Raw genomic sequence first — 26,389 nt, forward strand, 5'->3', positions numbered from 1 at the left:
TCAGAAGGAAGGCAACAATTAGTTTCTCTGCATATTCAAAGAATCAGTACAGGTCTGTGTTAATTGTGTTCATCATATATAAAACATCTTTAGGAAATAAACATCAAATTGGATGCATACACCTGTATACAACTGGTTTGATTTTGGTTGTTGGACGAGACCAAGTAGATAAAAAAACCTTGGATTAACCGACAAAAAGGGTGGATTCATGGCTTTTTTTATAGTTCAAACCAAATTGTCGCACATAAATAAATTGAAAAACAGAAAAGAATCAAAAGAGGGTTTTTTTTCCCTTCAAATATACAAATTCAACATTCAGACTTATAGTAGTGTGAAGATATAAAGGATTAAATGATGTTATAAAGAATGTGATAGTTTTAAAGAAAAACTGGTGTCTAGTTGTTTTTCTTTGCGGCTTTTTCTGCCTTAGTCTTGCTTGCTTTTTCTCTAGTTTGCTTTGCAGTTTGGCCAGCTTCTGTATCTAAGAAGTAATCCCAGACTCTAAAGGATGATGCATAGTTGCCAATGAAATGATGATGATGCTCATCGTGATGATCTGCACCTGCCCATAGTGGGAAGAAATGATGCAATGAGATTGGGAATTCATAACCAGAATGTGCATCAATAGCCTGAAATAGTCTTAGAGTGATCCAGATACAAATGGTAAATAAATGCAAGTTTCTTGTGAAGTAACACCAAACGATTGGAATACCAACAGTACCAAAACCTAGTAGCATAACCTCAATAGGATGTGCATATTCAGCTGCTAGACCGAACGGTGCAGCATATCTATGATGTTGTTTATGGATAATTTTATAAAAGACACCGTAATGAATACCCCTATGGAACCAGTAATGCCATGCGTCTTCAAGGAAAAAGAACACTGTAATTTGCACTGCAATTGTCTTCCATGATGGGAACGGAACGTCGTAAGAGACACCAATTCTCTCACAGATTGGATGGAAAAACCAAATTGGAAGTGCTTCAACAAAAAAGTGAGATTTCAGAACAGACTTAGTACATTCCCATTGTTCCTTATTGCTTGGGTAATTGTTTGGTTGGATCTTGTATTTCTTGAAGTATGGGGTTCTGTCAATAATGAACCAAGGAATACATCTTCCAAAATACATAAATTCGTGTAATAGAAAGAACAGCAAACCTGTTGCTAAAATGTCATTCTTCATATAAAGATAGTATGCAGCCCATACTCTTTCCATAAAGTTCAAGCCTTCTAATCCTTTCAACGATTGATAAGCATTTGCAAACGTTTCCGAAGAGGGAACGGTAGTAATGTTTCCTAAGACTCTTTTTAATAGAATGGAAAAATAAAAATGTTAGTATTTTTTTTTCAATCTTCATGTCAAAGTGCATACGGCATCTGATTTAAAGAACAGACTGTTGCCTAAATAATATTGAACATACTGACTCATTAAAAGATCGTTTTAACCGGGGAAATCACTTATAGGAAGGAAATCAGACCACAAAAGAAAGCCATGGTTGTTGATACATTATCAAACAAAATATACTGCACCTTGGAAATTCCGCGTCAAGGTTAAACGAAAGATACGAGCGGAACGAGCTAATTGCAAAGTTGCTGAAAAATTTTTTTTTCTCATTTTGTCATCTTTAATTTACCCAACAGTCAAATTTGTGAGCCACGACATCTAAAACTAAAAACAAGAACAAAAACAAAAAAAAAAAATAGTTGAACTAGTAAATTATAGATATAAAGAAAAATACAAGGCGTCTCTTTAACGTAGTTCATTTATTTGGTGTGGAAATAAGAGTCAAAAATATGTAAAGAAAAGAAAAATTTAGTTGGATTCATTAGTTGCAACCCATTTCCTAGCATTTCTGAAAAGTCTGATCCATGGACCGTATCCTGCCCATTCCTTCTTTTCCTCGGGTGGATAATAAGAATTGGATTCTAGTCTACAGACTCTTTCTGGATGAGGCATCATAGCCAAAACTCTACCGTTTTCACTTCTGATAGCAGTAATACCATTTGGTGAACCGTTAGGGTTGAGTGGATACTTTTCGGTTGGAACACCATAATTATCAACATAGCGTGCACCAACCAATCCTCTCTTGACAAATTGCTCCAACTTTTCTTGGGTATCCCACTGTGCCCTACCTTCTCCATGTGCAACAGCAATTGGGATTCTAGAGCCATTCATGCCATCGAAGAAAATACATGGATTTTCGTTGGACTCCTGTGCGATTTCTAAGGTACAAACTCTGGCTTCGTATTGCTCAGACTTGTTTCTTTCGAAACTTGGCCATAACTCGGCACCATCAATCAAAGACTTAATCTTTGATAAGAATTGACAACCATTACAAGCACCAAAGGCAAAAGTGTCTGTTCTTGCGTTGAAAAAATTAGAAAACTCATTTCTTGCCTTTTCATTGTATAAAACAGATGTAGCCCATCCGTTACCTGCACCCAAAACATCACCATAAGAGAAACCACCGCATGCAGCTAAACCGACATAGTTATCCAAAGTCACTTTTCCAGAAATAATATCAGTCATATGAACATCAACTGATTCAAAACCTGCTTGTTCGAAACACCACGCCATTTCCTGTTGACCATTAACACCTTGCTCTCTTAAGATAGCAACCTTTGGTCTTGTGTTTAATAAGCTGATACCTAAATCGTTCTTAGGCTCGAATGTCAAGGAATACGTCAAACCAGGGTCCTTGTTATCGGAAATTGCACCGAATTCTTCGTCCGCTGATTGTGGATTATCTCTTAACCTTTGTAGATGATAAGAGGTCAAACTCCATTGTTCTTGTAGTCTAGCTCTACTATCAGATAGAACTCTGTCTCCATTGAAAACAACAGTAATGGTTTGTTTGTCATCAAATACAGGGGTACCAATAACAGAAATAAAATCACTCTTAACACCATTATTTTCAAAAACAGCAGTAAATGCGTCAACTTCGGCTCTCTTAATTTGAAAAACAGCGCCTAACTCTTCGTTGAACAATGCGGTGAATACATCGCTTGTCTTGTCTTTCAATTCAACATCTAAACCAGACCTACCAGCAAATGCCATTTCCAATAGAGTGACAATTAAACCACCATCAGATATATCATGATATGCCAAAACATCAAAATGATTGTGCAAATGTAAAACTGACAATAGGAAACCTTTCAAAACGGAGTTGTCGTGAACAGTTGGGCAAGTGTCACCAATTTGGTTGTAAACTTGTGCTAACGCAGAACCACCCAATGATTTTTTAACACTTGCAGCAAGGTCAACGTGAACTAAGACGGTCTCTTCAGGGATGTTTTGTAATTGAGGAGTCCATGTTTTAGACGTATCACTAACACCACAAAAAGATGTGCTGATCAACGATAATGGAGCCATAACAGTTTTATCATCCCAAGACATCTTCATAGACATGGAATCTTTACCCACTGGAATCGCAACACCCAATGAAGGACATAGATCCAATGAAATTGCTTGAACTGCCTGATATAGTGCAGAGCCTTCACCTGGTGTAGAAGCAGAAGACATCCAGTTAGCAGAGATTTTAACCATATCCAAGCTCTTGATATCAGCTGCAACTAAATTCAACAAAGACTCAGCAATCGTCATTTTAGCAGATGCTGCTGCATCGATGATTGCGATTGTTGGTTTCTCACCCATAGCTAATGCCTCACCTGTTTGGATCAACTCTTCACCCAAAGAAGTACAAGTAACACCTACATCCGCAACAGGAACTTGCCATGGGCCAACGAATTGATCTCTATCGATTAAACCAGTAACTGTTCTATCTGCAATTGTAATAAGGAATGATTTAGAACCAACAGATGGTAGTTGTAAAACTCTCGATAAAGCATCGTTAATTTCGATATTGGTGGTATCAACAGGTGATAATTGTAGTTTCTTTGTCACGTCGTTTCTAGACATTTTTGGAGGTTTACCGAATAAGATAGACATTTCCAAATCTATTGGGGTAGTTTTCAATAGTTTATCTGTTAATACTAATCTCTGTTCGCTGGTTGCAGTACCTACAACGGCAAACGGACATCTTTCTCTTTCACAAATATTTTTGAAAAACTCTAGATTACTCTGGGAGACACCCAAAACATATCTCTCTTGGGATTCGTTACACCATAATTCCATTGGAGACATGCCTGGTTCTAGTGAAAGGATATCCCGTAACTCAAATTTAGCACCTAAACCGTTGTCATGAACTAATTCAGGCAACGCATTGGATAAACCACCAGCTCCAACATCATGGATACATTGAATTGGAGAATCAACCCCCAAACTATTACAAGCATCAATAACTTGTTGAGCTCTTCTTTGCATTTCTGGATTTCCTCTTTGAACAGATGCAAAATCTAAATCGGCAGAACCTTCGCCTGATGCTACGGAAGAGGCTGCACCACCACCTAAACCAATTAGCATGGATTGACCACCCAAAACAATAATTGCAGAACCTGGAGTGATTTTGAAATCCGACTTCAAAGATAATTGAGGCCTGACTGCTCCCATACCACCGGCAATCATGATTGGCTTATGGAAACCCCTAATTTCATCCTTGCCTTCTGAATTCTTAACAGATGTCGTTAGAGTTCTAAAGTAACCAGTAATACAAGGTCTACCGAACTCGTTGTTGAAAGCTGCAGAGCCTAAAGGCGCTTCAATCATAATATCTAATGGAGATGCAATATGATTAGGTTTTCCTACCGATAATTCCCATGGTTGTTTTAGGTCCGGAATTTCTAGATCCGAAACAGAAAAACCTGACAATCCACATTTTGGCTTAGAACCTCTACCAACTGCACCTTCATCTCTAATTTCACCACCAGAACCGGTAGCTGCACCTGGGAATGGCGAAACAGCAGTTGGGTGGTTATGTGTCTCAACTTTGATTAGAGTATGCACTGTTTCCTTGGTTGAGGTCCATGTGTTTCTCTTCTCCAAATTAGGACCAAAATAGTAGGCTGGTGAGCCTTCAAAAACTGCAGCATTATCACTATAAGCAGAAACCGTATATTGAGGGTTCAAATTATGAGTATTTCTAATCATTTGGAATAGAGACATATCTTTCTTTTCATTATCAATTGTCCAATCAGCATTGAAAATCTTATGTCTGCAATGTTCAGAGTTGACTTGAGCAAACATAAATAGCTCAACGTCGGTTGGGTTTCTATTGAGGTTATTCTTGAAGGCATCGATTAAGTAAGAAATTTCACCATCGTCCAATGCTAAACCCATTTCTTTATTTGCCTTGATCAAGTTTTCCTTTGATGAGATGATATCAACATGCACTAGAGGTTTTGGCTCATGTTCTTCAAACAAATCATTGTACTTTGGAACTGAATCGTTGATAAATAAGGTTTGGGTCATTCTATCATACACAGAAGCAAATGATGCATACTGTTCGTTATGCAACTGTTCCAATAATGGAAAGCCTGGTCTAACATCAATCAGAACCGCAGTACCTCTTTCGATTCTTTCAATCTTATCACCTAGACCACAAACTTCCATAATATTGGTTGCCTTTGAAGACCATGGAGAGATAGTACCTGGTCTAGGGAGGATTCTAAATAAATAAGTATCTGAATGCAAAGATTTGAGTTTATCTACTGAATCCTGATGGTCACCATCTAGTTGTACTAGCTCATTCAACAGTTTTGACTTTGGGTCCGATAGGTCCAATTCATTATCGTATTTCAATAGAGTTTTGACTTTGTTGAGGGTCACCTCGTCAAGCAGTGACTTTGTATGAATGTAGTGAATATGGCATGATCTAACATCTATCACAACAGAAGACTTTAATGAGTTATCAATTTCGGAAATCAAATTTGAAACCCTGAAGTTTGATAGTGCTTGAGAACCAGGCAAGATGATCATTCTACTATCTTGGGACATGGTTTTGGAGGTAAGTTGATGAAGAGGTATTTGAGAGGATACAGGAAAGAGAGACTATATGGTTGGAAGAGCTGAAGGTAGTTAAAGGATGGAGGAAATCTGATAAAAAGAGAAAGAAATGGAAAATCTACGTATTATAAGTATCGATTCAATTGCAATTCAAGACATGTGTAGCTTCATCAATATAAATAAATATATCTCTAGGCAAGAAAAAGTTCAGAAAAAAAAATTACACTGACTTCTTCCCGATTTCTGAAAAGAGCGAAATCCAGAGAAAATGTAAAATTTCCAAGTTGAGATGAAAGCATGAAAAAGTATAATGGGAAGAGGAGGAAGGTTGATACTGAGATACTGAAATTCTGAGATACTGAGAAATTCAAGTTGACATGAAAACCAAGCTAAGTTTTGAGCAAAGACTAGAGCATCAACAACTTGCGCAGTTGTGCCAGAGAAATCTCAAAGCATCCCCCCCCTTCCCCCTCACATTACTATATATTTAATTGCCAGGAATGCCACCCGTGAAGAGAAGATCAGATAGAACACACGTTGGGAAAAATGACGTGAAGAGGCCCAAGATCAAAGGTGCTGATACGCAGCTAAGTGACGGGAAAGACAAAACGGCTATTGTGAATGTAGATGGCGATCAAACAAAGGGCACTGAAGAAACAGAGAAAATGGCTGAACAGAATCTAGGCAGTTCAAATGAAGAAGAAGTGTGTGGGGGTTTTAAAAGTGAAAATAACGAGGACGCTGAAAATGAAAATGAAAATGAAAATGAAAATGAAATTGAAAATGAAATTGAAATTGATAATAAGAACGAAATTGAACAAGAGTCTCTCGGGACTGATGATAATCATAATAATGGTCATGATGAGCATGATGAAAAGCAAGCTGATGGTCACAAAGAGAGTGATTTAAAGAATGAGCCCAAAGAGCAAGCTAAAGAAGAAGGCACAGGCGATCAAAATAATGGAAACCAGGCTGATAATGGATCTGTGCAAGACACAGTCGATCCAATAATAGCAGGTGAGGGTGCCGATGAGGAGGAGGTCAATGACGAGGACAGTAAAAGGGTACATACTTTTACTTTTGACGGGTGTCAGTATACATATAAAGACAGGCCATCAGTCATTGAAGAAAAGACAGGGGATATTGAATTTCGTGTTGTCAACAACGACGATAGTCGTGATAGTATGATCATATTAACAGGGTTGAAGAATATTTTTCAAAAGCAACTACCAGAGATGCCCAAAGCGTATATTGCGAGGTTAGTGTACGATCGAAGTCATGTATCTATTGCAGTGGTACGAAAGCCATTGACGGTTGTTGGAGGTATTACCATTCGACCTTTTGAAAGCCACGAATTTGCAGAGATTGTGTTTTGTGCGATTTCATCAACAGAGCAAGTTCGAGGGTACGGTGCACATCTAATGAACCATTTAAAAGACTATGTTCGAAATACCAGTAAGATCAAATACTTTCTAACTTATGCGGATAATTATGCGATTGGATATTTTAAGAAACAGGGATTTACCAAGGACATTACATTGCCAAAGCATGTTTGGATGGGATACATCAAAGACTACGAAGGTGGTACACTAATGCAGTGTTCAATGCTACCCAAAATACGATATTTGGATAGCAACAAGATACTAGCGCTACAAAAGGCATCGATACTGAGCAAGATTCGAACAATTGGTAAATCGCATGTTGTATATAAAGGGCTGGATTATTTTAAGAAGAAAAACTTTGAGCCATTGAATCCGTTCAATATACCTGGCTTGAAGGAGGCTGGTTGGACCAGAGAGATGGACGATTTAGCACAAAAACCCAAGAGAGGGGCGCATTATATTGCAATGTTGACGATATTAACAGAGATGCAGAACCATCCATCTAACTGGCCATTTGTACAGCCTGTCAGTAGAACAGACGTTCCTGATTATTACGAGGTCATTAAGGAGCCGATGGATTTAAGTACCATGGAGGTGAAGCTCGAGAATGATGCGTACCAGACCATGGAAGATTTCATATATGACTGTAAGTTGATTTTCAACAATTGCCGCCAATATAATGGTGAGAACACGACATTCTATAAGAATGCAAACAAGCTTGAAAAAGCCGTCATTGCCAAGCTCAAAGACTTCCCAGAATATTCTCACTGTCTAGATACATTGACCCATAGATGATTTGAGGGTTGTCTCTTAAACTGTTATAAGAATAGCTAGATCTAGATATAAATAGGTAGATAGATATAGATATATACGCATAACGATGTTTATGTATCTGAAATGACAGGCTCACTCTTGCATTTGTTGGTCTTCTTCACCTTCCTTTTCCTGTTGCTTCACCACTTCTATGATTTGCGCCACTTCATCGTCCGAATATATTCTAAATCCTTTATCCTTGGTGACACTGGCTAGCTGCGTGTTCTTGGAATCCAATTTTTCTTCCATCACCTGCTTAAGTATCTTCAGAGTTAACACCTCAGCTTCCTTTAAAGTTAGAGATTTATGGTATTCATTCTGCAGCTCTGCCTGTGCACCCTCGGAGCCCGATCCAATAGCCTTTGCATCATATCGGTAGAAAGTACCGGACGGTTCGGCGTGGTATAACTGAGGCCCCTTGTCGTCATCATAGCCAGCAATCAATAAGGCCACACCAAACGGTCTGGACATTAATCTCTTTTCGCCACTTGCTCCTTCTCCAAATCTCAATGCCAAGTCGCCAACAGACTGGGTCAAAGATTCCACCGATATTGGCTCATCATAATACAAATTGTGTTGAACAGCAGCGACTCTGGCGTGGTCAATCAAGGTTCTAGCATCTGCAGTTAACCCGGACATTGCACAACCTATATGTTTTTCAACTTCCATAATCTTTTCAATACTGTCACTCTCTAAGAGACATGAGGAGACTCTTTTTTCCACACCTAATATCACACCTTCACTGGTGGATATACCAATGGCCGTTGATCCCAGCTTGATGGCCTCTAGAGAATATTCGACTTGAAATAACCGACCTTCAGGAGAGAAGGTGGAAACGCCACGATCATATTCACTTCTAGTTAAAAACATCTGCTCCTATATGCTGCAATGGGGGAAAGTAACGTATGTTCAAATAGATATCGGGACACACACGTACACAAACACAAACAATAGCTCAAACTTGCCTTGTCCCATTTACAAATTGAGGGCAAATTTGGTAATACCCAGATAATGGCAATTCATGTTTACACGTAAAAATGAGAACACATCGCGCTCACGTGACCGACGACGGTCTGGTTTTTTTTTGCAGGTTTTAATTTTTGGGGGGGTTTTATACGTCTTTTTCATTTTTTCACATCTTTTATTCTACCGTTATGCGTTGTCCCTTTTTCTTCACTTTACTACTTTTGTTCCACTACTTTTGCTTCTTTTCAAGGATGAACACAACATGGATGAAACAAGGATGGTGTCCTAGACATTCCAATTAAACTCCCCCTCTGTTTCCGATTGCGAAATCTCGGGGTAGAAGGTTCCGTCGGTTTCTCCCCCTCCTTCAGCTTTACTGCGCCATCCGCCGTAGATTGGACAAACCTCAATGCCGTCCAAGTGTGTCCCTGTGTAAAGTCTAATTCAATGCTAGTATACAGTCTAAGGAGGGACGGACCCTTTTTACTGTGTGGAATGAGATCTGCGTTACCGACTCAACAAAAACAAAACAAGAGCTCGTTGTCCCCCCAATACGTCTGTCTCGTCGTGTACATACTGAGACGAATTAGTGCACCATCTCCAGGCTAACCTACCCAGCAAGTACATTTTTATACATCAGTACAAATTAGTGCACCACAATTCCAAACAAGGTGTCCAGCACATGCGTTTTCAAGAGGGCGCCTTACTGCACATTCTTGTCTTGTCTTGTCTTGTCTTGTCTTGTCCTGTTGTTCACCCTCGCAACAAACAAGAGTCCCACAGGCAGCCATGCCAACAGTGGCGCACCACGTGATCCCGTGACAGCGACGCACGTGTCCGCCTCAACTTCCACACTCCACTTGCACTTCACGAAAACCCCACTGTGGAAATATCCGTTGTAGAATACACCATGGAGTTTCTCCGGATACAAGCAAACCCAACTACAACAACCCTATGGCAACAGACAATTTCCCCTCTCAATAGGACAGCCACAGCAGTCCCAATTAGTCCACCGTCTCTTCAGCCACTGTAGATGCGCCACTGGCTGAGACCCGACGCGTTTCCCGAATGAGGCGCGTGATGGTCATACTAGTAGCAACACCTAGAATGACAGTGACAGATCTGGACTCCCCCCAATTCAGTGCCGTGCACCATGCAGTTGTTGTACAAAGTAATGACTGTACAAGAAAGGTCTATTCCGTTACCGTGCAAAATTATACATATAAGAGCATAGGAACATATGAGTATACACAAATACAAGTACATACAAATCTACACAATCCACATCTCTCTAGTCTCTGCGATAACATGCAACAACCTTGTACATATCCTTCGAGCCTTGTATAATCCATTGACAGAAGGCGATGGGATGCGGGGACATGGAGAGGAGGGCACACCTGAGAATCTCGGATAATTCAACCGGAACTCCCCAACTGAAGTTGTAGTATGCTCTAAAATAGACACTAAAATAGACACTAAAATAAACACCACTTTAAATTCCACCGCCATTTCTAGTGGCACCGTAATTTTCTGCTGCAAATTTCTCCGCGTGCGTGCCGTCCAATTTGCAGAGATGCGTAAAGATTCGCGCTTGCTCGTTCCCATTTGGACCAACAGCGGGGTTCGCCAAAATTTGACTGTATAAATATCAACCATGACGCTCGCCTGGTGGTGTGGCCATCCTTAACCACTTGCACAGCGGGGACTAGTCTCTGGTGGGTTTGTTGCTCTTGTTCTGGTTTAATTTTAGCCTTTCAGTGTTGTCTGTTTACTCTATTTTCTTTCTACTTGTTGTATTTTCCTTAGCAAGTGTCAACTAATTACGCTCACTCCCACTTAAACTCCCAGAATGCAATTCTCCCAATCTCTTGTTTTATCCATCGCTACTTTATTAGCTTCTGTTCACGCTGAAGACCTTTTGGTTGTCTTGAGAAGCGATATTCCAAACCATCTTAACGAATATCTCTCTTATATTCAAGCAAACACCCAAGAAAATGTCTCTCCATTGTTGACCCTTTTCCAACAAGCTCAAACTTACACTGACGACTCTTACACTACCTTGGTTGATGCTTCTCAAGCTGCTGCTATCACCTCCTTTGCTGAGGGCTTGCCTTGGTACTCCTCCAGAATCGAACCATCGTTGAACTCTACTCCAGCGCCTTCTGCAACCTCTTCTGCTCCAGAATCAACTGCTTCCTCATCAGATGCTACCTCCACTAAGGAATCATCCTCTGCTGCCCCAACTACCTCTAGAGAATCCTCCTCTGAATCCACTTCCTCCGAAGCTACCTCTACTAAGGAATCCTCAAAGGAATCTTCAAAGGAATCCTCAAAGGACACAACTTCAAAGGACACAACCTTATCCTCTTCCACTCCAGCTCCTTCTCACTCCAAGACTGCAGAACCTTCCTCCTCTGTCTCCACTGCTGGCGCATCTTACCTTGCTCCAGGTGCTGGCTTGTTAGCTTTAGGTGCTATTGCTTTATTATAAGTAGTAACAGTGTGATATCTCTATTTTTTTATTTACGATAAACCCGAAAATAAGAAAAATATAATCTAAAAAAAAACACACACAAAAGAAACAAAAGAGAAGTTTTAAAACTTCTAAAAACTTATATTTTGCAACTCAAAATTCAACGTTTTTTTTTTTAATAAAAAAAATGGTAACTTTCATTTTCTTTCTAATGTATTACACTAATTTTCAAGTATGTCTAATTTCTACGAGCTAACAACGGTATATATATATATTTATATTTTTTATATATACTTTCTCTTTGTCTCTTTAATAGCTTTATAGCAACCAATAAACCTTTTTCTCAAAGGTGAAAAGAAATATAAGGTGCAAATTGGAAGTAGATTTTTTCTCTCTTTTCTGTTTCTTAGTGTTGAATCCATAGTCAACGAATAATTGTAATAATCGTAGCTACACATATACAGCCACATCTGTCACAATTTTGACTGAAAAATGTGTCAAGAGCGCATGAAAATCTGTTTACCGAAGAATCCGCACACCCTTAATATTTTTTTTTTTGGGGAGGGGGGGAAGCAAAGGGGGAACCAAATTGGTGGAATTTTGCTGGAGGCTCGTTCAATGATTCAAAATGCTCAGCTAATTGTGTACACAACCCTTTAATCTCTTATACAACACTTTGTTAAGTTGCACAACCACCGTCCGTTGTCTCTCTTCTCTAGAGTGTATTGTCTCCAGCTACGCCAATGCAGACAACAGCACTGTATCTAGAATACATCCCGGGTTTTTCTCTTTTGGAAGGCCTTCTTCAAAGCACGCTTATCAATGTACTCAAGACAGGGCCAATTCCAAAGCATATCTCCTTCGTTATGGATGGGAACCGCCGCTTTGCTAAAACCCACAATCTTCCTCTAAAAGAGGGCCATAGATTCGGGGCAGATGCATTGGTTCGTGTACTAGATTGCTGTTTCAGACTCGGTGTTAAAAATGTGACAACGTATGCGTTTTCAATTGAAAATTTCAGCAGGAAATCCGAAGAAGTTGAAACAATATTTACCTTATTAAAACAGAAGTTGGCTCTAATAACCAGCGAAAATCAGTTGTGTGATGTGCACAACGTCAGAATTAGAATAATTGGTAATAGATCGTATTTACCACCGGAACTCTTACAAGATATCGAGAAAATTGAAGACCAAACACGAGATAATACTAGACACGTATTATTTGTTGCCTTCCCCTATACTTCTAGGGATGATATGTTCCATGCAACAAACAAAATCATTGAAAAACTCACAAATGGAGAAATTGAATTTGATCAAATCGATGAGACCTTATATAATGCAAACTTCTATTATGAGAATATTGATGAACCTGTCGATATATTAATCAGAACAAGTGGCCACACTAGGTTGAGCGACTATATGTTATGGCAATGCCACCAAGACTCGGTCATTGAGTTCCCAAATACCTTATGGCCAATGTTCAGGTTTTATTCCACTTGGTGGACAATCTTCAGATGGAGTTATTATAAAACCTTGGTGATTCAGGATGCAGAGATTATGCAATTGAAAAAAATATCAAATGCACAAGTTAAAAAGAAGTATCCAGGTATTCCTAGAACTCATCCTCCCTTTGCCTCAGTTACTAGGTAGTTTACAAAGTTCTCCCTCGATACCGTAGAATGGCCTTGAGTGCGCATCGGTTTTTTTTTGTTCTCTTTGTTCCAACATTCTTTGTATTACTCAGTTACTCAATTCGTCTTAATCTTTGCTCAACTTTACCTTTGTACTTTGTCTATTGCACTTCACATTGCTTACTCACTCAAATGTTTAAAACAATCATTTTACAATAATAGAAGAAATTCAAATTATAAATCTAAACAAAGTATTCAGCTTTCTGTGAATTGCTCAAATGCTTTCATTTCACCACTCTTCTCTAGGTCTTCCTCAGGATTCTTTGCCTTTTCATTTCTAAAGTACACTCTCTTACAGAACTTCCACATCTCGCAAACTAGCAGAAAAAATACAGAGCACCCAAAGGCATAAGCCCATCCCGTGCTAATCCCCTTTTGCAAGAAAACATAATCATTAATGACTGGAATATAGATAGTTGGAATTAGTGTGACAAAACCCAGAATAACAGACCAAAACAACACCTTGTTTGCCCACAAATCTTTCATCCATTGAGTCCATTTGTTCTCGGCGTTCGGTCTCATCAAGAATAATGAGTTTCTGAGATGAATAACCTCCCATGCAAGTATCAAACAACACCAGGTCATGGTAACAAATGAGGACGCCCTTGCACGGAATACATGTAAACATGTTTCAGCATAATCCGTTCTATTACAATTTTCACCTAACTCGCCATCTCCATATCCATAAACCTCAATAACAAAGGGAATCATACATGCACTGGCCATGGAAAATCCATAAACAAACATGTCAATCAACACTTCCCATGTGAATACCGCATCCTTGGAATCCTTAGGTGGCCTGTCCATGATATCATCTGATGCTCGCTCCATACCTAATCCCATAGCTGGAAAACATGCCGTTACAACAATAACCCATAGAACTTGAACTGGTGATAATGGGAAAACAGAAAAATCGTCGTCATCTTTGAACACTAAACCAATCAACAAAAACAATGCCTGGGCAACATTACATGCTAGCAATTGGATCACAAACTTCTGGATGTTGTCACTCATTCTGCGTCCCTCCTCCACCGCATTGAGAATAGACGCAAAGTTGTCATCGGCTAACACAATGTCCGATGCATCCTTCGCAACGTCGGACCCATTCTTACCCATAGCAATTCCAATGTCCGACATCTTCAACGATGGAGAGTCATTCACTCCATCTCCCGTCATAGCCACAATCTGTCCTCTTCTGTGCAACGCCTCCACCAAACGAACCTTTGTTTGAGGTGCGCATCTCGCAATAACCAACGGCAGGCATGGTAGCTCATCAATCTGCTCCTCTGTCAACGCATCGAACTGTGGGGCCGTCATTACCATCGAATCTAATACCCCCTGTGGCAACATGGAGACGTTCTCTGGCAATATACCCACTTCTCTCGCAATGGCACTTGCGGTCGACGGATGGTCACCCGTTGCCATGTGCACCGATATGCCCGCGTGGTGACACAGCTTGACACTTGGAAGCGACTCTGGTCTTGGTGGATCGTAGATACCAATCAGTCCAAGGAAATGCAGCTTCTGCTCAATGCTCTCTCTCTCGTTTTTCTGCCACTCAGCACCCAACCCTTGTTCCTTTGGGGTTCGGGTTGCAAATGCTAACACCCTCAATCCCTGGGACGACAACGAGTTCATCTGTTCCTCGACGTAATCGATGCTCTCTACCGACATGGATGACACAGCACCCGTAGTTGGGTCGGTCCAAGTCTCGCATAATTTCAGGATTCTTTCAACTGCACCCTTTGTGTAGATTATCTCCACATCGTTCTCGTTGTTCCTGTAAATGGAAGACATTCTTTTGATGGACGAGTCAAATGGAAATTCAGCTAGATGTGTGAAAGCTTTGCTTTCTTCAACTAACAATTCCCTACCATAATTTAACCTAGTAACAAACACCTGAATCGATATCTCAGTTGGATCTCCTCTTGCCTTCCATTCAGTCACCTTCTCCTCATCGTCAAAGTCTTCGTAAACCTTTGCAACATTAGCAAGCGATGCTGATAAAATCCAGTTCCTGAATAGCTCATATTTCTCTGTGTTTCTGAACTTCTCCTTGAACTCCTCAAAGGTTATCCATTTCACCTCGTGTTCGTCATTCTTGTCGTTGAGCTCAGTAGGACTCGACTCCGAGAACCTCACGCTACCCAATGTCGGATTGAAAGGTTCGTTGAAGTCTTCCACAGAAAATGTTCCAAGTCCTGGTATGTACACCTTCTTTGCAATCATCCGCCCCTGCGTCAATGTACCTGTCTTGTCCGAACAGATGGCATTTACTGATCCCAAGTTCTCCAATGCATCGAACTTACGAACAATGACGTTCCTCTTCAACATCTCCTTTGCTCCCACTGCCATGGTGATGGTCAAAACAACAACCAACGATGACGGGATCATGGCCAATGCAACACAAATGGCATAAATAGCAACTTCCTTCGTGACATCGAATTTCTGAGACGCCATAACAACAATGGCAAAAACCACAGCAATACAAAACAAATAAATTGCTAGCCACGATAGTTTAATCTTTAATGGAGTACCTTCTGCAGTTCCCAAGATATAGCCAATGGTATTCCAGATTGTTACTCCTGTTGCCTTCGCATAATCTTTAGCGTGTGCATTCTCCTTATCTTGAACTCGTTCTATAATGGAGTTGTCTCCATGTAATGCCTTGGCAATCTTGCCAATCTCCGTGTTCAACCCCGTCAATACCGCTATACCAACTGCCCTACCTTTCGAAACCGTCGATGACGAGTACGCCAAGTTGAGACGATCTCCAACAGGAATTTCCTGTCCGTACAACTCGTTGGCGTCCTTTGCAACCGGCAACGACTCACCAGTTAGTAGTGCCTCATCAGTCTCAAAATTGTGGGTTTCAATCAACCGCAAGTCGGCTGGAATGGTGTCCCCGACTTTCACCAAAATCAAATCTCCAGGGACAACCTCCTGAGATGGAATGGTTTGTTCTGTACCATTTCGGATCACCACTGCCGACGGAGAACTCAAATTCTTCAATGATCCCATCGTCTTCTCTGCTTGGTACTCTTGTTGTGTACCAATAAACACATTGAGTGCAACAATAAATGTAATGACACCGCCGGTGATCCAATCTTTGATTGCAAAGGAGATGATCAAGGAGATAATCAAAACCAAAATCATTGCATTGAATATTTGCTTCATGATAATATTTAAAATGGAAACTTTTTCACCATCTCCAATTGAATTTGGACCATATATAGCTAACAACTGTTTTGCTTTCTCATGGGATAGCCCATGTACCTTATGAGTCCCAAAAATTTCAATGCATTTATCTATAGGAATCATATAACTCTGTTGACCAGCAGAGTTCACATCAACCGAAGATGACGCACTTGAGTGCCTGGAAATTACATGTTCGTTATACTCTGTCTTTCTAACATCATGTTTTTCATGGGTATTTACCGACATTATATTGTAGCTTGTTTGAATCTATCTTACTTAAACAAGAAAATTACAAGAACCAATACAAAGCCTTTCACTATGAATACTTATGCCAATTTAAAAAAAATTTGAGTCTCTAGATTCGTCAAAAAAAACCGGGAACTGTCTCCCCTTTATATACTTACACCTTTCTCCGATAAGAAAAGATAAGAACATTCTGCTCACAATTACTTCCCCAACCTCACAGTGCATCCCCTTTTAAAGAACAATGGGATGATTCCACCGAGTGTCACGTGTTTGACAAATTGGGAAAGGGTCCTTAAAGAGACAATAGGAAATTTCAAACCGAAACGAGGCTGAAAGTCACGGCGGGGAAAAGCAAACAATGGCGCCACACTTTTCTCAGCGAGGCGCAACTTTATTCTTTCTAAAGGATCAACCCAATATGCACATTGTGAAGACAAAATCTACCAACAAGAGTGCCTAAAATAGATACAGACCCCGTAGATACCTGCAGAAACAGGATCCTTTGCGTTGTGGTGGAAGCAGGTTTTGTAGTAACTTGGACTAGAGGAAGGTGAAATATAGCTATCTGTCGAAAGGTAAATACAAGGAAAACTCTTCGATTCCGGAGTTTCTAGAAACTTGTAATGGTTGGGGGTTGGAATACCATTAGTAGCTTTTAGGTTTCCTTGGAGTGCAATAACAAGGAATACCGTAGCTACTTAAAGGCCTCTCTACATCAGAGACGATATCCGTGCTACGTTGAAGCGATTAAGCCTCATGTTTTACTTTAGACAGTTTTAGTGTTTAGATTAACATAAGTTCAATGTTTCGCTTTGAATAATTTAAGTATATAGATTTGAGTAGATTCAATGTTTATGTTTAGATAAATTCAATGTTCAGGTTTAGATAAATTCAATGTTCAGGTTTAGATAAATTCAATGTTCAGGTTTAGATAAATTCAATGTTCAGGTTTAGATAAATTCAATGTTCAGGTTTAGATAAATTCAATGTTCAGGTTTAGATAAATTCAATGTTCAGGTTTAGATAAATTCAATGTTTTTCGAAAAACTCAAGGTAAAATAATAAAGAACACATTCTCTTAAAGTGGTAATTGAAAATCAACTTGTTTATTCTCTTAAATCAGTAAATTGTTGGAATGGCGTCAAACCGTCTCTCTCCTCTAAATCTTCTTCTGGGTCCCTGGCCTTTTCGCTCCTGTAATAGTGTCTCTTGCAAAACTTCCATACTTCACAGGACACCAAGAAAAACAAACTACTGAGAAAAGCAAAAGCCCAACCCGTAGTAAGCCCCTTCTGTAAAAACACATAACTATTAATAACTGGAATATAGATAGTTGGAATTAGTGTGACAAAACCCAGAATAACAGACCAAAACAACACCTTGTTTGCCCACAAATCTTTCATCCATTGAGTCCATTTGTTCTCGGCGTTTGGTCTCATCAAGAATAATGAGTTTCTGAGATGAATAACCTCCCATGCAAGAAGAAGGGCACACCATGTCATTGTGACAAATGATGCGCCTCTAGCCTTGAAAACATGAAGACATACATCCGTATAGTCCGTCTTGTTGCAATTGACACCTAACTCGCCATCTCCATATCCATAAACCTCAATAACAAAGGGAATCATACATGCACTGGCCATGGAAAATCCATAAACAAACATGTCAATCAACACTTCCCATGTGAATACCGCATCCTTGGAATCCTTAGGTGGCCTGTCCATGATATCATCTGCTGCTCGCTCCATACCTAATCCCATAGCTGGGAAGCAGGCTGTAATGACGATAACCCAAAGGATCTCAATAGAAGACATTGGAAAAACAGAAAAGTTGTTCCGATCTTTAAAAACCAAACCAATCAACAAAAACAATGCCTGGGCAACATTACATGCTAGCAATTGGATCACAAACTTCTGGATGTTGTCACTCATTCTGCGTCCCTCCTCCACCGCATTGAGAATAGACGCAAAGTTGTCATCGGCTAACACAATGTCCGATGCATCCTTCGCAACGTCGGACCCATTCTTACCCATAGCAATTCCAATGTCCGACATCTTCAACGATGGAGAGTCATTCACTCCATCTCCCGTCATAGCCACAATCTGTCCTCTTCTGTGCAACGCCTCCACCAAACGAACCTTTGTTTGAGGTGCGCATCTCGCAATAACCAACGGCAGGCATGGTAGCTCATCAATCTGCTCCTCTGTCAACGCATCGAACTGTGGGGCCGTCATTACCATCGAATCTAATACCCCCTGTGGCAACATGGAGACGTTCTCTGGCAATATACCCACTTCTCTCGCAATGGCACTTGCGGTCGACGGATGGTCACCCGTTGCCATGTGCACCGATATGCCCGCGTGGTGACACAGCTTGACACTTGGAAGCGACTCTGGTCTTGGTGGATCGTAGATACCAATCAGTCCAAGGAAATGCAGCTTCTGCTCAATGCTCTCTCTCTCGTTTTTCTGCCACTCAGCACCCAACCCTTGTTCCTTTGGGGTTCGGGTTGCAAATGCTAACACCCTCAATCCCTGGGACGACAACGAGTTCATCTGTTCCTCGACGTAATCGATGCTCTCTACCGACATGGATGACACAGCACCCGTAGTTGGGTCGGTCCAAGTCTCGCATAATTTCAGGATTCTTTCAACTGCACCCTTTGTGTAGATTATCTCCACATCGTTCTCGTTGTTCCTGTAAATGGAAGACATTCTTTTGATGGACGAGTCAAATGGAAATTCAGCTAGATGTGTGTATGCCCTATCCTGTTCAACAATTGTGTCTCGGCTATAATTTAACCTAGTAACAAACACCTGGATCGATATCTCAGTTGGATCTCCTCTTGCCTTCCATTCAGTCACCTTCTCCTCATCGTCAAAGTCTTCGTAAACCTTTGCAACATTAGCAAGCGATGCTGATAAAATCCAGTTCCTGAATAGCTCATATTTCTCTGTGTTTCTGAACTTCTCCTTGAACTCCTCAAAGGTTATCCATTTCACCTCGTGTTCGTCATTCTTGTCGTTGAGCTCAGTAGGACTCGACTCCGAGAACCTCACGCTACCCAATGTCGGATTGAAAGGTTCGTTGAAGTCTTCCACAGAAAATGTTCCAAGTCCTGGTATGTACACCTTCTTTGCAATCATCCGCCCCTGCGTCAATGTACCTGTCTTGTCCGAACAGATGGCATTTACTGATCCCAAGTTCTCCAATGCATCGAACTTACGAACAATGACGTTCCTCTTCAACATCTCCTTTGCTCCCACTGCCATGGTGATGGTCAAAACAACAACCAACGATGACGGGATCATGGCCAATGCAACACAAATGGCATAAATAGCAACTTCCTTCGTGACATCGAATTTCTGAGACGCCATAACAACAATGGCAAAAACCACAGCAATACAAAACAAATAAATTGCTAGCCACGATAGTTTAATCTTTAATGGAGTACCTTCTGCAGTTCCCAAGATATAGCCAATGGTATTCCAGATTGTTACTCCTGTTGCCTTCGCATAATCTTTAGCGTGTGCATTCTCCTTATCTTGAACTCGTTCTATAATGGAGTTGTCTCCATGTAATGCCTTGGCAATCTTGCCAATCTCCGTGTTCAACCCCGTCAATACCGCTATACCAACTGCCCTACCTTTCGAAACCGTCGATGACGAGTACGCCAAGTTGAGACGATCTCCAACAGGAATTTCCTGTCCGTACAACTCGTTGGCGTCCTTTGCAACCGGCAACGACTCACCAGTTAGTAGTGCCTCATCAGTCTCAAAATTGTGGGTTTCAATCAACCGCAAGTCGGCTGGAATGGTGTCCCCGACTTTCACCAAAATCAAATCTCCAGGGACAACCTCCTGAGATGGAATGGTTTGTTCTGTACCATTTCGGATCACCACTGCCGACGGAGAACTCAAATTCTTCAATGATCCCATCGTCTTCTCTGCTTGGTACTCTTGTTGTGTACCAATAAACACATTGAGTGCAACAATAAATGTAATGACACCGCCGGTGATCCAATCTTTGATTGCAAAGGAGATGGTCAAGGAGATAATCAAAACCAAAATCATTGCATTAAATACTTGCCTCATGATTATGCTGACAATAGAGATTTTTTCCCCATCACCTAAGGAATTGGGTCCATAAACGGCCGATAACTGTGCTGCCCTTTCATTGGACAAACCATGGACCTTATTTGTTCCAAAGAGTTGAATACATTTATCAATTGGAATCAAATAACTCTGCGGCCCGGCAGTGTCCACGTCCAGGGCAGAATACTCCGAGGGAGGTGTACTGTGGACATCTTGATTAAAATCTGTTTTTTCAACTAGGTTTTTTTCATGGTTAGAATTTGTTAACATACCCTAAACCAAACGCGTTCAATATAATACTAGATATCTGTAACAGTGAATATAAGAATTCAGTACTGGTTTCCAATTAAACTAAAACGGACTCCACAAAAAAAGGGACAATAATAAAGTAGTGTTTTCGATTCGAAAAACAAATAAAATACAAGTTCAAAAGACAAGTGTATTTAGGTTGGGATAAAAAAGCTTCTATCTATGCCACAGAAAATAAATAGAAATTTTTCACCTGGGGGTGCTTTCCTTTAAAAAAAAAAAGTTTCAGAAAAAGGGCTTAGCGAAGCACGGAAATAGATAACGTGTATGGTAAGAAAAACACGTCCCGATCTGGGCAATTTAGCCGACCGGCCTTGTTAGTAGAAATTATTGAACCTTCTACTTTTCTCTATAGTAGTATATCTGATAGTTAGTTACACTTTTCTATTTGTGGGCACTCTATAGAAGGAAGACAAGTGTTGGCATATTGTGCTCTAATTACAGTGTAAACTTCCACCATGCCATTGACTATACATATAAACATATTCATATAGAGCAAGTGACGTAGTGGAGATCCATGTAAAATGCATAAACAAGTATAAATTTCCGCACGCCTTCCTATTTGAGGCGTCTTTCTTGATTCGGCAATATGAGTGATGCCCTTTGAGATGAGATTGTAGAAACTAATATACGTATAAATTCATATATTTAAAATGGTGGTTAAGTACATTAATGTATATGTGAATTGGTTTCCATATCATTTTATATGTAGACAATTTAATCTACATACACCCCGATGTATACCCAGGCCTTATAGGTGGTAAAACCAAGAGAGAAAAGTAGCATGTCTACCTAGTGAGTGGCAACAAGTTCGGTGGACACAATCCTTGCCTTGTCTCGTCTTGGCGACATATTTCTCTGTTGTGTATGGTAGATGCCGTCTCGTCGCTATGCGCTAGTTCCTTTCGATACAACTTTTCAGCACACGCAGACCGACGCGTCGCCATTCCCTCGGGTTTCCTTTTTTTTCTATCAGAAAATCTATTTCTTTACTTTATTTGAAAATTGAAAAGGGAAAACCAATTTTTAGAAATCTCCAAACTGCGAAATGTAAACACGAAAAACACATAAAACACGAAAAACACATAAAACACGAGAAACACGAAAAACACGAAAAACGCCAAACTCAAAATCTGGCTGTGAATCTCATCTTGCAGGTTTGGCGTCTCACTATTGGCGTTTGCAGCTGGTTTCAAAGTCCACCTTACAAAAGGAGAGCAAGTTAGAGAAGAAATACGAAGAAGAAGAGAAAAGGGAGAGAGAAACAAACGTTGGCAAGATCTACTACTATCTCCTTGGGCTCCTCTTGCTGTTTGTTTGTCACATTCACACTCTTCTTACTCCACTGCTGCTTCATTTCTAAAAGGACCTTACTTTTATCCACTTCTTCACCCCCCTCCTTCACCCTCTTTTACCCTTGTATTCTATCTTTTGAGCACGTCTCCTCCCAATCATATATTTCACTTGCATTAATCTCCTTCATATTCCCTTGAATGAACGCCACAGGTCAAGCTCTCCCCGTCTCAAGACTGGTCAATCTGAAACTCCTCTACACTTTTGATGACAAAAATACATTCTTAGCAAGATCGTCTAATCCTTTGTTGGCGAAAATAATATCCTTGCCGTCTCAACCTCCGCATAATGGTGCCCAAGTGGGGGTCATTGGATTGAGAGATTGTCTCGACCTATTGCAATTGGTATCACCAGAATGGTTTCAAAAAGGTATGGATTATTCTATTTATTTCAAAGATATAGTCGAAGTCGGAGAACCTTACGTAGGCACCGGTTTGTGCTCTAGGATTCTCTCGAGTAAGAATTCCGACATTATGATCACGGGAAGATTATCTACGGGGGTCATCAACATATACCAATCAAATACTACTTCGGATACTTTGGATATCCGCCTAAGGTTGTCTCCAATATGTTCCATTTCTTCGGTTTTACCTTCTAATAAGAGGAAACTCGATTCCATCTCAGACCAGGTATCGAGTCAATCTTTTAGTACTTGTAACAATTCAAATACGCATCAGCCCCGACAACTGCCACAACAGCAACCACAGCAACAGCAACAGCAACAGCAAACGAGGAAGAAGGTCAAAAGACAAACTGCAAATTCAAAATCCTCCAATAAGTCTAAGCCCGAATTGGCATTTCGTACTCAATCGCTTCCATTTATAACTCCAGATTCTCTTGCACACAGAATACGTATTGCAGATTCAATGATTTCAACGAGGGTTGATGAAGAGATCGATGCTAATGGGGAACCAATATCTTCCAGATTCTCCAACTTTAGAAAGATAGATGCAAACAATATGGATAATCAACCAACAAAGGCTAGAAAAAGTACAAGTTTTATTGAATCAGTCGTTAAAATTGGTGATAACGCAGTTGTCAAATCCAAGAAATCCAATTTGAAAAACTTACCAACGCATGAATGTATCAATTGCTCAATAACTTCAAATCCGCCATATAAGTTCTATAAAGAAGGTATCTTCCAGTTGGGAAATGCTGGTTATTTATGTTGTTCCTGCAACAAATACCATATGAAAAATGATGTCAAAGCATTACGTGAAAGAGGCGAATTGGGTGTAAAAGGTTTGTTGGATGGACCATACTCCAAGTCAACGTCAAACAACTCCAACATTGGGCGAAAGAAGAGGTCCAGTAACCTCAATTCATCATCATCTGCATTGATGGAACATTCGAGTAGTTCTCCTATATTTCTGACATCTTCTCCAATGACCCTACAAAATAGATGTACTAACAGTTATAAATCAAAGAAACAGAACACCACCTCTCATGTGAATAAAACGAAAACAATCCAAGAAGTTAATACTTTACCGGGTGATTTCATGGATATTTTGAAATATGGAAACGCACTTCCTAATCAAAATCAGAGTCAAAATCAAAGACAAAGGCAAGGTCAAAGTCAAAGTCAAAGTCAAATTCAAGTTCAAATTTGTGGGTCTAACTTGCCAAGCGATCAGAATCACATTGAGAAATTGTTTAAGGTCCCTGGGAATATCCAACTTGGTGTTGCCTCATCAAAGGGGCAATCAAAGAACAATACGCCAAATGATGAGCTTTACAAAGACTTTGATAATATACCAGTCGACGCCACCAAGTTGAATACAACGTTAATTCCACTTGATGATGACGAGAAGGAGAGCTTTCTTTCATCTAATTTTAATAATGATATTCAAGTGCCACACCCCCAACAACCTAATAATGGGAATATTAATAATACGTTTTTTAACTCACCTAGCATTCAACGTATTATTGAATCGTTTTCTAACGAACCTAGCTCGCCAACTAAAAGTAATGCAGAGCATTGGGACTACAATTTCTTTGAACAAAATACATCACAGTATGGGGTCATCAACAACGATAACACAGAATGCGATGATCCAGAAATCAACAGAATTTTGAGTGCTACTAATATTGAAAAATACGAAATCACCCCAAGGGATCCAGGTACCTCCAATACACAGCAAAACGGGGATGAAACAAGCTGCAGGTCTCATGGTAGCACACCAGCTTCGGAGAGTACCAACTATGTCGCCAAGAAGACAGACACGGCTACAGATTCCTTGACTAATAATAATGAACACTTATTAGGTGGTAACTCCAAGGAAGCTATTCATCCAGAGAATAAGAATATGCCAAGCTCTCCCTTCTTCAGCTTTCAGGCTGACGATGTTGATCGCACCACTAAGAGTTTTGATTCTAACACTTTGATGAACTGGGATACTAAGTCCTCCCCAATCACTGATCAGCTTACCTCCTGTGATCCCAAATAATGTAATCCCACTTCACTTCTAACTAATAGCATATCCAGCATTTTTAACTTCACAGATTATGTAATATTAATTTTTTTCATGACGTAATAATTATATATATATCGGGTTCATGCGCCACTGGCACAGATATCCGAATGAGGGAAATGCGCATGTGTGCGTGTGTGTTTTTTTCCTATTCTGCCTGTTTTCCTCCTAAAATCCCTTGACGATAAGGTGCACCTTCGTTCAGGCGAACGATGACGATTGTTTGCTGTTTCAACGTGGGGTTATTTTGTGATAAAATTAGGTTTAACTTGTGGTTCTCCTTTAAACACTTTTAGATTAGTGACATTTACACTACTATTGGCGACTCCTAAGCAGTAGATACAGATAGAGAGGCATGTTTGGGTTTAGAACAACGGGATATAACGGTTATGCATGTAAGTATTCACCGTTTTACGATAACAAATTGGCTGTTGCCACTGCTGCTAATTACGGATTAGTGGGCAATGGGAGGCTATATATTCTATCCATCACTAATGACGGAAGGATAATACAGGATGCACAATTTGACACACAAGATGGTCTCTTTGATGTCTCTTGGTCTGAGCTACATGAAAACCAAGTCTTGACGTGTTCTGGAGACGGGTCGATAAGTTTGTTTGATATAACTCTCCAAAATTTCCCCATAAGAAGATTCGAGGAACATCAAAGGGAAGTCTTTTCGGTCAATTGGAATATGGTAGATAAATCAATGTTTTGTTCGTCATCTTGGGATAGTACAATCAAGGTATGGTCGCCTCTTAGGGAACAGTCTCTAACGACATTATCTTCTGAGAAGGACATGACCGTCAAAGCCGACGCTTTAATGGACAACAAAGCACCGCTTTCGACAAAGCCAATTAAGGAAAACACAATGAATGATTGCGTATATCAAGCAACCTTTTCCCCTCATGATCCCTCCTTGATTGTGTCTGTGAACTCTGCGTCACGTTGTCAGGTCTGGGACATGAGGTCCTCAAGCCCTCTAGCACTAAATTTCATCTCACATGCTGGAATGGAAGCACTATCATGTGATTTCAACAAATATAGACCATCAGTGATAGCCACCTCATCTGTCGATAAATCTATTAAAATATGGGATATAAGGATGATACCAGATCTACAGCCCGCTTTCCTAGCGCAAAAATCAAGGGTTGGGCCATCTCCAATCAATAAACTAATTGGTCATGACTTTGCCGTACGAAAAGTCCAGTGGTCTCCTCATGCATCAGACACGTTGATGTCAAGTAGTTATGACATGACATGTAAAATTTGGAGAGACCAAACTGACGAAAGTGCTAGATTCATGAGCAATATGCGCATGAAACATGGGGAAGCATTGATCAACAACTTTGATATGCACAGAGAATTCGTGCTTGGTTGTGATTGGTCTCTTTGGGGTAGGGGCTTTGTGGCAAGTACTGGTTGGGATGAGATGGTTTATGTTTGGAAAGCAACTTAGAGTCTTGACTAGTACATGAAATTGTTAAAAGT

General features: G+C 40.2%; 11 protein-coding genes across 11 annotated transcripts; 5 read left to right on the forward strand and 6 right to left on the reverse strand.

Moving 5' to 3' along the window:
• Positions 1-395: 395 nt before the first annotated feature.
• Positions 396-1,217, reverse strand: C5L36_0A11190 (uncharacterized protein; the record flags this gene model as incomplete). The annotated part of the gene is made up of 1 exon (XM_029464153.1): positions 396-1,217. One exon carries the CDS (start codon positions 1,215-1,217, stop codon positions 396-398), a length of 822 nt encoding a protein of 273 aa, XP_029320013.1.
• A 597-nt stretch (positions 1,218-1,814) lies between these two features.
• On the reverse strand, positions 1,815-5,894 carry C5L36_0A11200 (uncharacterized protein; the record flags this gene model as incomplete). The annotated part of the gene is made up of 1 exon (XM_029464154.1): positions 1,815-5,894. One exon carries the CDS (start codon positions 5,892-5,894, stop codon positions 1,815-1,817), a length of 4,080 nt encoding a protein of 1,359 aa, XP_029320014.1.
• A 509-nt stretch (positions 5,895-6,403) lies between these two features.
• On the forward strand, positions 6,404-8,080 carry C5L36_0A11210 (uncharacterized protein; the record flags this gene model as incomplete). The annotated part of the gene is made up of 1 exon (XM_029464155.1): positions 6,404-8,080. The coding sequence occupies one exon, from the start codon at positions 6,404-6,406 to the stop codon at positions 8,078-8,080; it is 1,677 nt and encodes a 558-aa protein (XP_029320015.1).
• Positions 8,081-8,191: 111 nt separating this feature from the next.
• On the reverse strand, positions 8,192-8,968 carry C5L36_0A11220 (uncharacterized protein; the record flags this gene model as incomplete). Its single annotated transcript, XM_029464156.1, has 1 exon — positions 8,192-8,968. One exon carries the CDS (start codon positions 8,966-8,968, stop codon positions 8,192-8,194), a length of 777 nt encoding a protein of 258 aa, XP_029320016.1.
• A 1,368-nt stretch (positions 8,969-10,336) lies between these two features.
• Positions 10,337-10,720, reverse strand: C5L36_0A11225 (uncharacterized protein; the record flags this gene model as incomplete). The annotated part of the gene is made up of 1 exon (XM_029464157.1): positions 10,337-10,720. One exon carries the CDS (start codon positions 10,718-10,720, stop codon positions 10,337-10,339), a length of 384 nt encoding a protein of 127 aa, XP_029320017.1.
• A 193-nt stretch (positions 10,721-10,913) lies between these two features.
• C5L36_0A11230 (uncharacterized protein) lies at positions 10,914-11,555 on the forward strand (the record flags this gene model as incomplete). The annotated part of the gene is made up of 1 exon (XM_029464158.1): positions 10,914-11,555. One exon carries the CDS (start codon positions 10,914-10,916, stop codon positions 11,553-11,555), a length of 642 nt encoding a protein of 213 aa, XP_029320018.1.
• Positions 11,556-12,280: 725 nt separating this feature from the next.
• Positions 12,281-13,186, forward strand: C5L36_0A11240 (uncharacterized protein; the record flags this gene model as incomplete). Its single annotated transcript, XM_029464159.1, has 1 exon — positions 12,281-13,186. One exon carries the CDS (start codon positions 12,281-12,283, stop codon positions 13,184-13,186), a length of 906 nt encoding a protein of 301 aa, XP_029320019.1.
• Positions 13,187-13,422: 236 nt separating this feature from the next.
• C5L36_0A11250 (uncharacterized protein) lies at positions 13,423-16,671 on the reverse strand (the record flags this gene model as incomplete). Its single annotated transcript, XM_029464160.1, has 1 exon — positions 13,423-16,671. The coding sequence occupies one exon, from the start codon at positions 16,669-16,671 to the stop codon at positions 13,423-13,425; it is 3,249 nt and encodes a 1,082-aa protein (XP_029320020.1).
• A 1,106-nt stretch (positions 16,672-17,777) lies between these two features.
• C5L36_0A11260 (uncharacterized protein) lies at positions 17,778-21,035 on the reverse strand (the record flags this gene model as incomplete). The annotated part of the gene is made up of 1 exon (XM_029464161.1): positions 17,778-21,035. One exon carries the CDS (start codon positions 21,033-21,035, stop codon positions 17,778-17,780), a length of 3,258 nt encoding a protein of 1,085 aa, XP_029320021.1.
• Positions 21,036-22,567: 1,532 nt separating this feature from the next.
• Positions 22,568-24,874, forward strand: C5L36_0A11270 (uncharacterized protein; the record flags this gene model as incomplete). Its single annotated transcript, XM_029464162.1, has 1 exon — positions 22,568-24,874. One exon carries the CDS (start codon positions 22,568-22,570, stop codon positions 24,872-24,874), a length of 2,307 nt encoding a protein of 768 aa, XP_029320022.1.
• A 379-nt stretch (positions 24,875-25,253) lies between these two features.
• Positions 25,254-26,357, forward strand: C5L36_0A11280 (uncharacterized protein; the record flags this gene model as incomplete). Its single annotated transcript, XM_029464163.1, has 1 exon — positions 25,254-26,357. One exon carries the CDS (start codon positions 25,254-25,256, stop codon positions 26,355-26,357), a length of 1,104 nt encoding a protein of 367 aa, XP_029320023.1.
• Positions 26,358-26,389: the final 32 nt, after the last annotated feature.

Source organism: Pichia kudriavzevii, chromosome 1, assembly GCF_003054445.1.
Source record: "Pichia kudriavzevii chromosome 1, complete sequence".
NCBI classification, from domain to species: Eukaryota; Fungi; Ascomycota; class Pichiomycetes; order Pichiales; family Pichiaceae; genus Pichia; species Pichia kudriavzevii.